General features: G+C 40.1%; 1 protein-coding gene across 1 annotated transcript in view; it reads right to left on the reverse strand.

The window, feature by feature from the left end:
- Positions 1 to 5,400, reverse strand: part of MROH2B (maestro heat like repeat family member 2B) — a 62,640-nt gene extending 57,240 nt beyond the window's left edge. The window contains exons 1-5 of the mRNA XM_081825794.1: positions 5,337 to 5,400; positions 5,078 to 5,139; positions 3,422 to 3,532; positions 1,700 to 1,859; positions 895 to 993 (exon numbers count right to left, since the gene is read on the reverse strand). Of these exons, the coding sequence (XP_081681920.1) occupies positions 895 to 993; positions 1,700 to 1,859; positions 3,422 to 3,532; positions 5,078 to 5,139; positions 5,337 to 5,400 (496 nt within the window). The remainder of the gene's footprint in view (positions 1 to 894; positions 994 to 1,699; positions 1,860 to 3,421; positions 3,533 to 5,077; positions 5,140 to 5,336) is intronic.
- Between the last annotated feature and the right edge of the window lie 9,305 nt (positions 5,401 to 14,705).

Genomic DNA, 14,705 nt, shown 5'->3' on the forward strand with positions numbered 1-14,705 from the left:
AAAAGACTTGGTTGAGAGGTAAAGATGACATTTCTGACAGCATGGGCTTTTAAATATTACAAAATAGTAGTGTTGGGGGGTGTTGGGGTGGGGGAGAGGGATCCTAGCAATCACTTTATTTAATGTGTTTAGAGGTGAAAATGAGATGGAGAGAGGGCAGAATCACCTGATGGTGGATGATCACGGAGAAGAGTCGAGGTCTCCAGACTCATCCAAGAAACCTCTCACCGTGCTGTATATGCTGTTTCCTGGAAATTCCAGGGCATTTTCTTCCCTGTAGACTCTTGATTACTCTAGATGTATTTCGGTTTGGGGGTAGAGGGAATTTGTGACCCATAGTTTGTTTACCTATTTTCCTTAATTTTATGATTGCTTGTACTTTGATTAGATTGATTACTTATCATTATTACAATATTGCATTATGAAGCGATGCCAACATTTAGCCTACTGCTAAGAGCTGGTGAGCTCCCAGAACCACTGTGGGGGAAGTGTGATCCAACTAAAGAAGGAGGCTCATAGACATGGAGGCTATTTAGGGTAATGGAAAGTGTACAGACCACAGTCACATAGACTTGAACACCACCTCTCCATTTCATTGACTGTCACCACTTTAAGGAAATTGCTTAATTTCCATGACCCTCAGTTTCTTATCTGTAAAATGGGGGGAGGGAGGTAATAGTACTTACCTTGCTTTGAGGATTGAGACAGAGAGAATTATAATTGCTTTGAGGACTGAGAGAGATAAGTCCCTGCAGAGAAACTTCCATGTGGTAGGCACTCAATAAATGTAGTTATTATTATTAGAAAGAACAGAACTAGAGTAAAAGGAAAAATAAAACATTTGCACAATTCATAGTCTGGTCTTAACAAAGAGGAAACCATAGGGATACCCACCAATACAGAAAACTCTCTTCATCCTCTCCTCTTCGGCCAGCCTGAGCATGGTTTGCATGGTTAGCAGGGTCATCATCATGAAGGGAATACTCTGGGACACTGCCAAGAGGGGCACAAGAGAAGAAAAGCATTATCCTCACACTGGGGAGTTCTGCTCTTCTCTGCGTCAGCAAGAAGCATGTCAAGGCTGTGTCGGGGAGACAGATGAGGTGCAGCAGGAAGATACTCTCCTCTATCCCTCTTTTGCCATAATGCCCAGCTGTAGTTTGAGAATCAAGGAGTGGTTGGTTTAAAATAAGGTGATAGCTGCAAAGTCACCCATACCTGTTGTTTGTAGCAATTGCCCATTTGGATAATTGTTTGATTAATGTCCATCTCTCTCACCAGAACTTGGCTGCATCCCCAGGGCTTAGCCCAGGTAATAGATGCTCAATAAAAATCAATCAATCAATAAATATCTGTTAAATAAAGTGTAGAAAAACAATCATAACAAACTCTTACTTCATGTAAGTGTTCAGTCGTTTGCAGAACATGCCTTGTGGAAAAAGGGCTTTTGCAAACACAAAGCCAGATGGAAGGGGCAGTGAGGGTGGGAGAGTCCAGCCAAATCCAGAGCAGCATGGACTAATGGCAGGTCAGCAGGCTCATCTACGCTCAGAAAGGATTGCCTAAATCCCACTATCGATACTCTTTAGTAGGGCGGAAGGGAAGTATGGTCTCCTTTCTGCTGTCTGCACCATCTGGTTTTAGACGGTGAGTCAGGGTGAATGTTTCCCAGGCAAATGTGGAGATGTTCTCTCCATACCGTAGCTGGCTGCCAGTTCAGCCAGAGCAAGCACGACGAATTCATCTGGTAGTTCCAGGATCCTGAAGTTACTTTGTACTTCATACATCACAGAGTTGAAATCATGTGCAGCAAGAGACACCAAAACCTCACCAGCCAGCATCCTGGTTTCTCTGAGGATCTGAGGAAGAAACAACAATAACAATTAGAGGAAGAACAGGGGGAGTTTTCAGAGAGGTAATGGTCTAGATAATATTCTAAGTTCCCCTGGCTTTGGAATAGAGAGAGACCAAGTTGTTACAAGCCCAGGGGGGAAAAGCCTCTAGAGTGGGGGTCAGTAGCTGCTAAGCAGAGGTAACTTTAATGAACTGTAAAACCAGGTTTTAATAAGGTTCTTGTAAACTTGAGGTTAATACACATTTTCTTGCTAATTGATTAAGCACTATGAACAGAGGATCTATGTTTTATGTGTAAGTGATGAATCACTGTGGTTGAAAGACTGAAGAGAATGGTGAAAGGGAAATGGGACCAGGAGTCTAGACTTTTGGGTTTTAATATTGTCCTGATCTAGTTATCTTTGATATTGGAGATATTTGGAGGGACTTCTGCTTTTGGTCATGCTGAACTAGGTAAATTTGATCAACTCTCCTGCTGAGGAAAATAAAAAGACCTGGACAAGGTATTAGAAAATATAAAAACATCACAATATAGGGTGGAATGAATTACTAAGTTGAGATCTGGAAAAGATTGGGAATCCAGAGAGGTAAGTCCTATATTTGAGGCTGCTTTGCAGTATTTTGGGAGAATAGACAGAATTTAGGACCAACAAATGGTGACACTCTGGTCGTCTGACTTCTTATCTTTTGGCCTAAGACTCCAAAAGGCTGCATTTAAATGAAAGGTGCACTTGGCCCTCCATGGACTGTAGTCCAACTTGGAATCACATAAGTGCCCCCACCCCCCCCAGATCTCAAGTCCTGAAATTCTCTTTAGTAGGGCAGAAGGGAAGTATGGTCTCCTTTCTGCTGTCTGCACCATCTGGTTTTAGACGGTGAGTCAGGGTGAATGTTTCCCAGGCAAATGTGGAGATGCTCATTTATATTATTGTGCAAATTGTGCAAATGTTTTATTTTTCCTTTTACTCTAGTTCTGTTCTTTCTAATAATAATCTAATAACAATCTATTATTTTATTTTTCCTTTTACTCTAGTTCTGTTCTTTCTAATAATAATCTAATAACAATCTATTATCATAGATTGTTAGTACCCTTGGCAGGTAAAAATCCTTTCTGGAAGAAAACACCTTAAAACTCAAATTATTTCTACAAATAATTTTTTCAGATACAGTGCCTAGCATAGGTAGCTAAGTAGGCACATGAAGAGATAATAATTCATATGGAAAGCAAGAAAACTGGGTTCTAGTTACTTGTTCTGTCAATAGATAGCTGTGTTATTTTAAAAAAAATCTCTTCAAGCATCAACATGTTCATCTAAAAGTGGAATGGATAATATTATCTCTAAAGTCTTTTTTTTTTTTTTAGCTTTGCCTCAGTTTCCTTATCTGTGAAGGGATAAATAATTGGTACTGTAATAATATCCAAGTTATCATGAAGGAACAAATGAAAGTGATTTGCAATTCAGGCAGCAATGTAGGAAAAGCTTAAAAATGTCTACATAGTTGCATTTGGGTCACTTAAAGACCAGTAACAACCCTGACATTGATTATCATTAAGAATCAAACTTACATTGTTGTCTCTCATGTCCTTAGAGGCATAATAAATCAACCGTTGGACGATTGCATCATCCAAGATGTCATTATTCTGAATAACAGAAGTGAGATGACTATAAACGTCTTCCTGTGAACATACAAGTTTATACGCAGAATCTGAGTTGCAAAATTAAGGAATCAAAGTGCAAATGATTAACACCTTCAAATTGAGCAATGTATTTCTACTTCACAATGGATCTTATACATCTTTTTTAAAATTTTAAATTCAATCAGCCGGCTTATATAACATGATTAGTTTCATATGTAGTGTTCAATAATTTATCAGTTTCATATTATAACACCCAGTGCTCATCACATCACATGCCATCCTTATTGGGGGATTTTATATATCTTAATTGGGGCTTCCTGAACATAATATGCAAACTTAGGAGACAAAAGCTTATATATAAAGCAAAGTTCTTTCTGAAAACTATTTTAACCTGACTACATTACTATGACAAAATCTAATTGAAGGTGGAGGCAGGCTACCTAACATATCAAAGTCTTGAAAGACACTGGAGTAGGGCACTCAGGGGAATGGAAATGCTCATTACCCAAACCATTGCTCCTACCACCGGGAAGTGACTATGGTATTAAGAAACTCACTGTGATTCCCAAAGAGGCTGATAAGCTGCAAAACTGGATCCTAAGGGAGATTTATAAGTCCTTAGCTTTATTCATGCCTTATAGAAAGAAAGTTCTGAATTCTTTTGGACAGAGCTGCAGCCTCGGAATCATGGGGCTTGACCAGGTGCTGTGTGAGAGAGCTCTTCTCAATCTCTTAGGTGGCTACATGGTCTCTGATAGATGAGAGACTGGGGTCCTGAAATGCCCAGCAGCCTCAAGCATGTTGCCTTCAAGGTATCGTGCCCATGTTGAAGGTGGGAAGTAACTCCCTCTACATAAAGGTTTCTAACCTGCAGTCAGGGTTGAGAACCACTAGATTAGGAGATAAAGGTGTAGACCCCGTCCTTCACAGGGAGGCTGCATTGGATCATGCCTAGGAGCATTGTTTTGGAGTCAGACAGGCTTGTGTTCTGGTCATGTACCTGCTCTGGGTCTCCCTCCTCTTAGCTGTGAAATGGAAACGGCCATGCCTACCTCATAAAGTTGTGAAGGGTGAATATAATACAAGTCACCATGTTTAGAAAGCATCTTGGGTGCTGCTTCCTAGATAAGTGTCCCTGGAGGTAACTGCTGTTATTTTACAAAAGGTTGCTGGAGCCAGAAAAGCCTTTGCATTCCAGAGAAATAAATCTCTAATTGTGGAATGGCATCACAGATGAGTAGGGGAGACCTCTGGGGATTTTTATAGGAACTCTCAGCTTCTACAGGAGGAGACTCTCATCTGCATGGTTGTAAGTCTGGCCTCCCCCTCTTTCTACATCTGCCTATATAGAAAGGGGGTTCTTTAGCTAGCTTCCAGAATTGGATACTCTGATTCCTCAAATGCCAAATATTATTTAAACATTACAATGATTCCCTTATAACTCTACTTTTTGAAAGATTGAATGTTATGTATGAAGCCAGAGAGAAAAGAAAAAGTCAAGGGAAAGAAGGAGGTATATGAAATGTTGCAATAATTGCACTAGGAAAAGTAAATGCAAAAGAGATTTTTCTCTATTTTCCTTACCTTACTAATATTATCTTCCATGTTCAGCATGCCTAGAGTGAGGTTAATATCTCCAAAAGTCTCTAAAATGTACAGAAAAAAAAAGAATTAAGTCCCTGCTGGAATGTTCTTCTATTAATTCTTATGCAAGAGTTATAGAAATTTTATTTCTCTTGACTTCTCTTTCTCTTTCCTTTGCCCCTGATCCCTTTTCTTCTTGACTGTCAGCTCTTTGATGACAGGAGCTGTGTTTTATTCATATTTCATATACTTGACATACTTGCAAATAACCTGCAGTCAGGGTTGAGAACCACTAGATTAGGAGATAAAGGTGTAGACCCCATCCTTCACAGGGAGGCTGCATTGGATCATGCCTAGGAGCATTGTTTTGGAGTCAGACAGGCTTGTGTTCTGGTCATGTACCTGCTCTGGGTCTCCCTCCTCTTAGCTGTGAAATGGAAACGGCCATGCCTACCTCATAAAGTTGTGAAGGGCAAATAACAGATACTTAGTATTTTTTTCAAAACCTGAATTAAAGGTGAAGGGGAAGATAAAAGATGCTACATTCTGGGGCACCTGGGTGGCTCAGTCGGTAAAGCGTCTGCCTTCGGCTCAGGTCATGACTCTGGGGTCCTGGGATGGAGACCCACATCGAGCTCCCTGCTCAGCAGGGAGTCCGTTTCTCTCTCTACCTCTGCCCCCCACCCCCCCAACTTGTGCTCTTTCTCTCTCTCAAACAAATAAATCTTTTAAAAAAAGATGCTACATTCCTATTTATCCCTCTTGTCATGTAGGTATCACCCTATATATCCTCTCTATCAAGGCACAGCTCTCAGATACCATGAGTTGAAACCCTTCCACCCTACTTGAGCACAAGAAGGCAATGGTGTGATATAGCTGTTTACTTTCATTTCCCTCTCAGCACCTCCTCCATGTCCTTTTCCACACTCTGTCTACCTCTGTTTCCTCTGTCTAACCTTCTGGCCCCAAGTTCATGGAACCTTCGTTTTCTGATAATGATCTAAATTAGTTTGACTTGCACTTTCCAGACATATCTATATTTGAATAAAGCTCATCGGAAAACTGAAAAAAAATATGTGATTCAAAAGAATAGAGCAATTCAGACCACATGGCAAATTGGTCAGAGAGAAACCTTTGGAGGTGAGTCTCCAAATCAAGCCACAGACCCCTTTAGCACACTCTTTTTTGGCAAAGCAGTTAGGCAACCATGCTTGAAAATTAGGGGAAAATATTTCCAAAGGACTCTTCCAGTATTTAAGGTTAAATAAAAGACCGTCCTTCTTTGTGTTGTAGGCACTTTCTCCTCAGGTAGACTATATATATATATTTTTAAAGATTTTATTTATTTATTTACTTGAGAGAGAGAGAGAGAAACAGCATGAGAGGGGAGAGGGTCAGAGGGAGAAGCAGGCTCCCCGCTGAGCCGGAAGCCCGATGTGGGACTCGATCCCAGGACTCCGGGATCCTGACCTGAGCTGAAGGCAGTCGCTTAACCAACTGAGCCACCCAGGCGCCCTAGACTATATATTTTTTAAAGAAGGTAAGGCACCATCATCTCTCAGGCTCCTAGTCTATCATCCCCCCTTTACAATCAATGTGGTTTATTATTTTGGAATAAAAGGAGAGTAGAGAGAAATAATCTTACTTTAGCGTACTTTTCATAACACTTTTAAGTTGTACAGACCCTCCACAATGACTCACACCATCCCCCATCCCACATAAACTTATGATCGCACAGACACAAGACACTTAGCTCCTCAGGATCCCATGATGCTCACCTACAGTTTCCTCCATGTCCTGAGTCATGTCTTAGCTGTTTCAGGCTCTCTAAGAGACAGCACCTAAGTATCAGAAATAGTAAGGCTAAAAAATTGAACAAGCAAGTTGGCAAGTTTCTCACAAAAGTTTCACATAAGGTTCTCTAAAGGAAAGTCCCTCCTCCACTTGATTGGCACAATGATCTGGAAGCTTCCAGCGATGGGCTGCTACTGAGGAGGATGATGCTGTATTCTACCACTATGACATTTTCTTGCTTCTGAGCTCCTGTTGACCAACAAAATGGCTGCATCTCACCAAATATTGTCCCTTGGATGGAGACCAGAGTGTCTGAGAAGGAAGAAATTAGAGACTGGGACTCAAAGCATTTTTGTAGACCAAAGGAGTTCCTCTTCCTAAACTTGGGTCCATTGATCACAAATTTGGGAATGGTTTTCAGTGGTCACTTTACTGGCCTGGTGTTGGTAAAGCCTTTACGGTGATCTTGTTGATTGTTCTACTTGGTGAAAGTCAGTCACACAAACTGGGCATGCTCAGTGGACCGGAATGCCCACCAGGGGCAGTTGAATGGAATGTCCAACTGACAGCAGCCAAGCAAAAGCCTTCTCTGCCTCCCCTTCCTGTTCCCCACTCCCCCTCCACCATTCACTCAGTCTGGGTCTTGGCCTCACTCCAGGGTCAGGCTTTTTTCTTTGATTCCATTCTCTCTTCCTGTTTTCAAATCATTTTTTATCACACCTCTTGGCTATAATGCTTTCAGCTTTACTAGTACAGACCTAAATCTGGTCCCAATGCCCCCAACCCTAAATCTATATGACCACAATTTTCAATGTATGCCCAGACTGACTGGATATTAATGAGGCAGGTGTTAGGGAAGAGGGTGCTAGGAGTCTATAGGTCTGGATGTGAATGGGGCCATGAGAAGGGGCTCATGACAATTCTCATCTTTGACTGCTTCTCCAGTCATTTTCCCTTCATTGGTGAAGTTTATTTCAGATTCATAGTTCAAATCCTTCCAACTAAATCTTTGAATTCATCATTCTTTTTCCAGACAGATTATTTTGCATTGTGTTTCTTATAGAGAACCTCAGCAGGCTTCTGGTTAAGAATATTTTGAGCTTCCCAAGTCAGCATCACTATTTCCCAGATTGTGTCCATAAGCGCTTGGTAAAGGGAATCACCTGTCCTGGTGTCCTTATTTAAAATGTTCATCCCCAGGTCCACCTCAGGCCTCGTAAATTAGAATGAGGGGCAGAAATCTGTATTTTTAATGAGCACCCCTAGTGATTCTTGGGCTTTACTCAAGTTTGAGAAATAAAGTCTGAGAAACATTGTCTGAGCTCATTGCCCCATTACCCACTAGGGGATAATTGAAAATTTAGCAGTTATTTGAAGGGTGTTCATTGTGGTTGGGCAAGAAGAGCAGCTGCTCATCTCCAGTGCCATGACTTGCTCACCCTTGTAAAATAGGGTGAGAATTGTTGGGTCCAAGAGGTACTGAGGCAGCCTGAAATGCTTAACATCTTGTAGGGAAAAATGACATTGCAAATTACATGCTCTTAGAATCTTAAAGAACAATGTGCAATAGAATCAATAATAAGAAAGCTAGCTATTTAGATAATTGCTATAATCAATTTCTTACTCTTTTTGTGAATGGTAACAAATGATTTTTCTAAATGTCTGTATATCAAGGTTTCCTTGATTTCATAGAGATTAGGGAGGTTAGGAGATGATTGATTTATATTGACTTTGTAATTTATTGGGGCAATCAAAACACATCTTTTTGCCAAATATTCTTTCAGATAAAGCAAATCCACCCATCGATCTCTCTTTTTATAAAGCAATATTGCAGATAGACTTTAAAAAGTCAAACTTCAAAACAACAAATTTGCTATCATTTTTATTCCATTTTCCTGGGGACATCTTGTTTCATTTCCCCATTATTTCCTATTTTTCTCTCTACACTAGGTTAACACAATATGGGTTTGATGTCTCCTAAACCCTAGGAGCACTGATTCTCAAAGTTAATAGGATGGCATGTGCTAACTAATGGAATATTGTTTCTAGATATCTGTTTGCAAGGGAGTTCAAGTTCAGCTTGCTAAAGAACTGAAGAGTCTCCCTGGGTGTATGGTAACCATTCCCTTTCAATCTAACTTGACAAGTGATACTACCTAATCCCAGAACTACTGTGCTCCCAAGTGAGGTGTTATCAGACAGGAACATTAATAAGGCAGTAAAGGCAAAATATAAAGCTAGGGGGCAATAGCTATCTATCAATGTAATATCAAAATTTATAGAAATTTACATTTTTGTGGGTTTAGTGGTTTTAGAGTACAATTCCTTTGAATTTTGACATGAATCCTTTTATTCTTTAAATGAAGTATTAGATTCATAAAATATATTTAAAATGAAATTAGACCCTGCTTTTTTTTTTTTCAGTCTTTTAAGACATAAGCCTAATCCCTTACACTCTGGTGTATAAAAGGCAAGTAATAGTAGATGATAATTTTTTTTAAAGATTTTTATTTACTTATTGAGAGAGAGAGAATGATAGAGAGAGAGCATGTGAGGAAGGAGGGTCAGAGGGAGAAGCAGACTCCCTGCTGAGCAGGGAGCCCGATGCAGGACTCGATCCTGGGACTCCAGGATCATGACCTGAGCCGAAGGCAGTCGCTTAACCAACTGAGCCACCCAGGCGCCCTGGTAGATGATAATTTTACACAGAGCTAATATTCCTGTGCTGTTAGTGGCCTCTTATTTCCTCCCTTCCCTCACTTCCCCTCCTTTCTCCTTCCTGTCCACTCTCTCCTGTCCTCTTCTCTCCTCTCCTTTTCTCTGGTGTCTCTTCCCTTCTTTGCTTTCTCTACTTGTAGTAATTTTACTAAGCATGCTGCATTTTTAAATTGAGAATATGGTTTTAAAGTCATCCCTTCAAGGGGCACCTGGGTAGCTCAGTCAGTTAAGCATCTGCATTTGGCTCAGGTCATGATCTCTGGGTCCTGGGATCGAGCTCCTGCTCAGCGGGGAGCCTGCTTCTCCCTCTCCCACTCTCCCTGCTTGTGTTCCCTCTCTTGCTGTCTCTCTCTCTGTGTCAAATAAATAAATAAAATCTTTTTAAAAAATAAAAAAATAATAAAGTCATCCCTTCTGGAATTCAGAAGGAGTTTAAGAATTTAAGGTAGAGAGGGAATTTTCAGATAGATTTATAAAAGGGTTTCATTCTCAAGTGATAGATAATTGAAGCCCTTGCAGACAAGTAATTTTCCAGCAAAGTGTTTCCCAAATACCTCTCATGTTAGGCATTTCTAGCTTTGTTACCAACAGGGGTTGGGAGAAGAACACAGACTGGCTTCATAATTTGAGTAGTGAGAGAAAAAACGGGAGCCCTTGACCTCTGAAGACCTTCCCTAGTGGTCTGGCATCCCGGGAATTAGCTTTCTGTGTTCTGGAGCTCATTCAGCCTTTCTCAGAGCTTTTGGAAGGTCTAGGTTTTAACTGTCAGTTACCTCTTAGATGCTCAGGTCATGTTACTATGAAAGTCATCTTTTTGATTGAGGAATTCAGCTTTAATGGCTGCTAGGTAATACAAAGTAGGATACATTCATTCTCTCAGCTTTTCATAATAAATTACTTGGGCCCCATAAGTGCCTAAAGAAATAAATTTTAGAAGAAATAGCCATCTGTATTATATTTTTAAGGATTAAAAGACAATTTTATTACCTCTAGGTGATTATCTTACATTTAGAAAGAAAATTTTTTTACTTTTTTTTTTAAAGAAAGAAAGGTTTCTCTGTTGTCTTTTGATTACTCTTATGATATTAAAAATGCATTTCTAACTCATGATTTTGGTGGTTTCGATGGCCTCTAGATGTGCCATAAAAATATGAGTATTTTCATGTTACTCTTAGAGATTTTTAGAATCCTCCATGTTCAGTGAGTTTTATAAAAACTGATTAAATGAAATTGTTCGAAAGCATTTTAGTCAAGAAGTGTTGGTAAAATATTAGGTGAAGTTTCAAATAATAAAATTTCCGGTTACCGTAGCACTCAAATATGAACTGGGATTTTTGTTGGGAAGGAGGCAAATCATAAGACCATAATTTGGATCAAGGATTGAAAAACAAAACATGACTTTGATGATTGGTCCTAGTGTTAATGTATGTGATCCTTCATCTGCTTCCATAGTGTACAGCGGAGAGCACAGAAGTTCAAGAAGATGAAACTGGAGCCCATGCCAACATTTTGTGCTTACTACAGCAGAAAAGTAGATATAAATACTAGAGATGTTTAGCAATAAAGTTACTTCCTCTAAGCCTCAGTTCCCTCTTGCCTTCTGTAAAATGGTTAGTTGCACAGGGACATGCGAAGGAAGGTGTTGTACCAAGTTTTCACTAAATTATCGTTATCTCTTGTTTTGTTTGTATTGCTCTTGTTCTTTTTTTTTTTCAAAGATTTTATTTATTTATTTGAGAGAGAGAGAATGAGAGAGAGCACATGAGAGGGGGGAGGGTCAGAGGGAGAAGCAGACTCCTTGCCGAGCAGGGAGCCCGATCCAGGGACTCGGTCCAGGGACTCCAGGATCATGACCTGAGCCGAAGGCAGTTGCTTAACCAACTGAGCCACCCAGGCGCCCTATTGCTCTTGTTCTTGTTGCATTTAGAGCTTAACCAAAAAATAGACTAACTAGACCAAATTATTCCAGCAGCATCCTGTCTATCATGGTCTTAAGAGCGTGGTTTCTGGGGCACATGGGTGGCTCAGTCGGTTAAGCATCTGACTTCGGCTCACATCATGATCCTGGGGTCTTGGGATTGAGCCTGCATCAGGCTCCCTGCTCATCGGGGAGCCTGCTTCTCCCTCTCCCTCTGCTGCTTCCCCTGCTGGTGTTCTCTCTCTTAAATAAATGAAAAAATCTTAAAAAAAAAAAAAAGATCATGGTTTCTGATTTTAAGAGAAAGTGTTCTTCCGGGACTCTTTTTTTTTTTTTTTTTTAAGTTTTTATTTATTTATTTGAGAGAGAGATTGATTGAGAGAGAGGGAGAGAGAGAAAGAAAGAGCACAAGCGGGGCGAGAGGCAGAAGGACAAGCTGAGTCCCCACTGTGTAGGGAGCTGGTGTCGGGTCTCCATTCCAGGACCCTGAGATCATGACCTGGAAGGCAGATGCTTAACCTACTGAGCCACCCAGGCGCCCCCTTCCAAGACTCTTTATGAAATAATCATACTGATGATAATCTAATTGTTAGTTACTCAATTGTTAATTACCCACATGTTAATTACTTCTTAAGCATTTTCTCTCTTTTGTATTTTATTTCATAAAATGATATTCTCTAAATCCTCTCTGCTTCTTGGTAGTATATTAATTTTGTAAAAGCAAATATACTGATTGTGTTCTTTGCTGTTCACAACCTAAAGTATGTAATTTCTAAGTCTGTTTCTATTTATTGATTCTTTCTATTCCTCTCATTGGTTGTTTTCCTGCTTCTTTGAATTTTTTTTTCATTGGATGTCAGACATTGTAAATTATGTTTTGTTGGGTGTTGAATATTTTTGAGCTTTGTTCTGTGACACAGCTAAGTTACTGGGGAACAGCTCGATTCTTTCCAAGCTTTCTCTTATGTCTTGTGAAGTATAAGGACCAGACAACCTTAATGAAGGGCTACTTGGGTCCTACTACTGAGGTGAAGTTCTTCGGAGTACCATCTTCTGTCCCATGAGTTTTGGCGTTTTCCGCTCTGGCTGGTTGAAAATATTGATTATTCCTAGGCCTGGGTAGGCTTTGGGGATCATTACTTTTGTTCTTTTGCATGGTTTTGTTCCCCAGTCTCTGTTCTCCCCACATGTGTGCCTTATTCAGCGCTCAGCTGCAGACTGGAGGGGAATACTCTGCAGATCCCCAGAGCTTTTTCTATTGGCAGCTGCCGCCCCCATCCCCAGCCCTCCCCCCACCACTACCAACCCCTCCGTGGTCTGCCATAATGACTCTATCCACGTTGCCCTGCCTGGACTCCTAGCTCTGTATCTAGAAGCTTTCTCCAGGAACTAAGGCTGGGCAATCACTGGAACTAACTTCATATTTTCCCCCTCTCTTAGAGACCAATGTCCTGCATGAACTGGTGTTCAGTGTCTGAAATCTGTTGTGTCTTACATTATGTCTGTTCTTTTACTTATTTGAGGTGGAAATGTAAATCCAATCCCTGTCACTTCATCTTTGCCAGGAGCAGAAGTCTGCCAACATTCTTACATATATTTATGTTATTTCTGTATTGTGAATGGCTGCCAGGCACTTGCTCCCAGGAACGCAAGTGTGTAAGTTAGGAATATGTTTCCTTGCAAAACAAACAAATAAACCAACAAAACAGAAACCCAGAAAACCCTCTTAACCTTAGCTTAAATATACAACATTTTGTTGTTCGTTTATGGAAATCCATCTGGAGACAGGAAGCCAGAACTAAAGCAGCTGTTCAGCAATGTTCTGGGTCTAGGTTCTTTCTTTTTCCTGCTATACTATCTGTAGCATGTGTTTTTGATCTCTGAGTTGCAAGATGGCCTTGCTATACCTCTAGACCTCATGTTTGCATTCCAGGAACAAAGAAGGTAGGAGAGTACAAAGCTTTCTCCATATAAGACTTCACATTTTAAATTTGAGAAGAGAAGGCATTCACAGTGACTCCCATTCACATTTTTAAAAATTATGTTATATTAATCACCATACATTACATCATTAGTTTTTGATGTGGTGTTCCATGATTCATTGTTTGCGTCTAACACCCAGTGGTCCATTCAGTACATGCCCTCTTTAATACCCATCACCAGGTTAACCCATCCCCCCATCCCCCTCCCCTCTAGAACCCTCAGTTTGTTTCTCAGAGTCCATCGTCTCTCATGGTTCGTCTCCCCCTCTGATCTCCCCCCCTCATTCTTCCCCTCCTGCTATCTTCTTCTTCTTTTTTTTTAACATATAATGTATTATTTGTTTCAGAGGTACAGATCTGTGATTCAACAGTCTTACACAATTCACAGCCCAAAGAAGACATCCCATTCACATTTTTATTGGCAAGAATTTGGCCATTCTTCACTGCAGTGGAGTCTGGGAAGTTATGTATTTTAGCTTCCATGCCTCTCAATAGAGGAAGACAGGGAAGAAAGGGGTTATGAGGATCTTTTGGATAGATAGTCCAGAGTGTCTGCCAGAACAAAAATCAACAACAACAAAAAATATGTTTCCAATATTTAAGGGTAGACGATATTGCCATAAACCCCAATATGACTAGAGATCTGTGGGAGCCAGACAGAGCCATTTATTTCCTATGTTTGATAACATTTTCCTTCTGTGTTTGTGAGCTGGCTTTATGTAAATCATAAATAGTGAATAAAAGTGAAGGCAAGATGATAAAATTAGTTTAGGGTATAACAGATACATTCAAATGGAGACTATACCTCATATTATTGTCCTCATTTGTTTGGTTTAGTCCATTTGTCCTTGTTTATTATTTAATTTAATTTATTTCAGAAACTCGAAATCATTAATTTTTCCACTCTCACTGACTTAGGCTTTTGTGCCTCTTGAGCACACATGAAGAGATAAACGTGCGCACACATGCACACACACACACATGAATTTTAATACTGTTGAGATGAAATTTATGGTAATACAGTTTCTTTGTTTAAAAAATTCCAGTGTAATGATATACAAGGAGAATTGCAATTAGATTATATGATTAAACAGATGTTTTGGCCTGAACCCAAGATCTCAAGAGGTAGACTCTGAGCGTAATTAATAATCTTTAATGTGTTCTTTAAAGGGCTGGGCGTGGTTAGCTTCAAGGCTTTTGTTTTTCTGTTTGAGAG

Source organism: Leptonychotes weddellii, chromosome 7 (assembly GCF_054177405.1).
Source record: "Leptonychotes weddellii isolate Sample4059 chromosome 7, ASM5417740v2, whole genome shotgun sequence".
In the NCBI taxonomy this organism is placed as follows: Eukaryota; Metazoa; Chordata; class Mammalia; order Carnivora; family Phocidae; genus Leptonychotes; species Leptonychotes weddellii.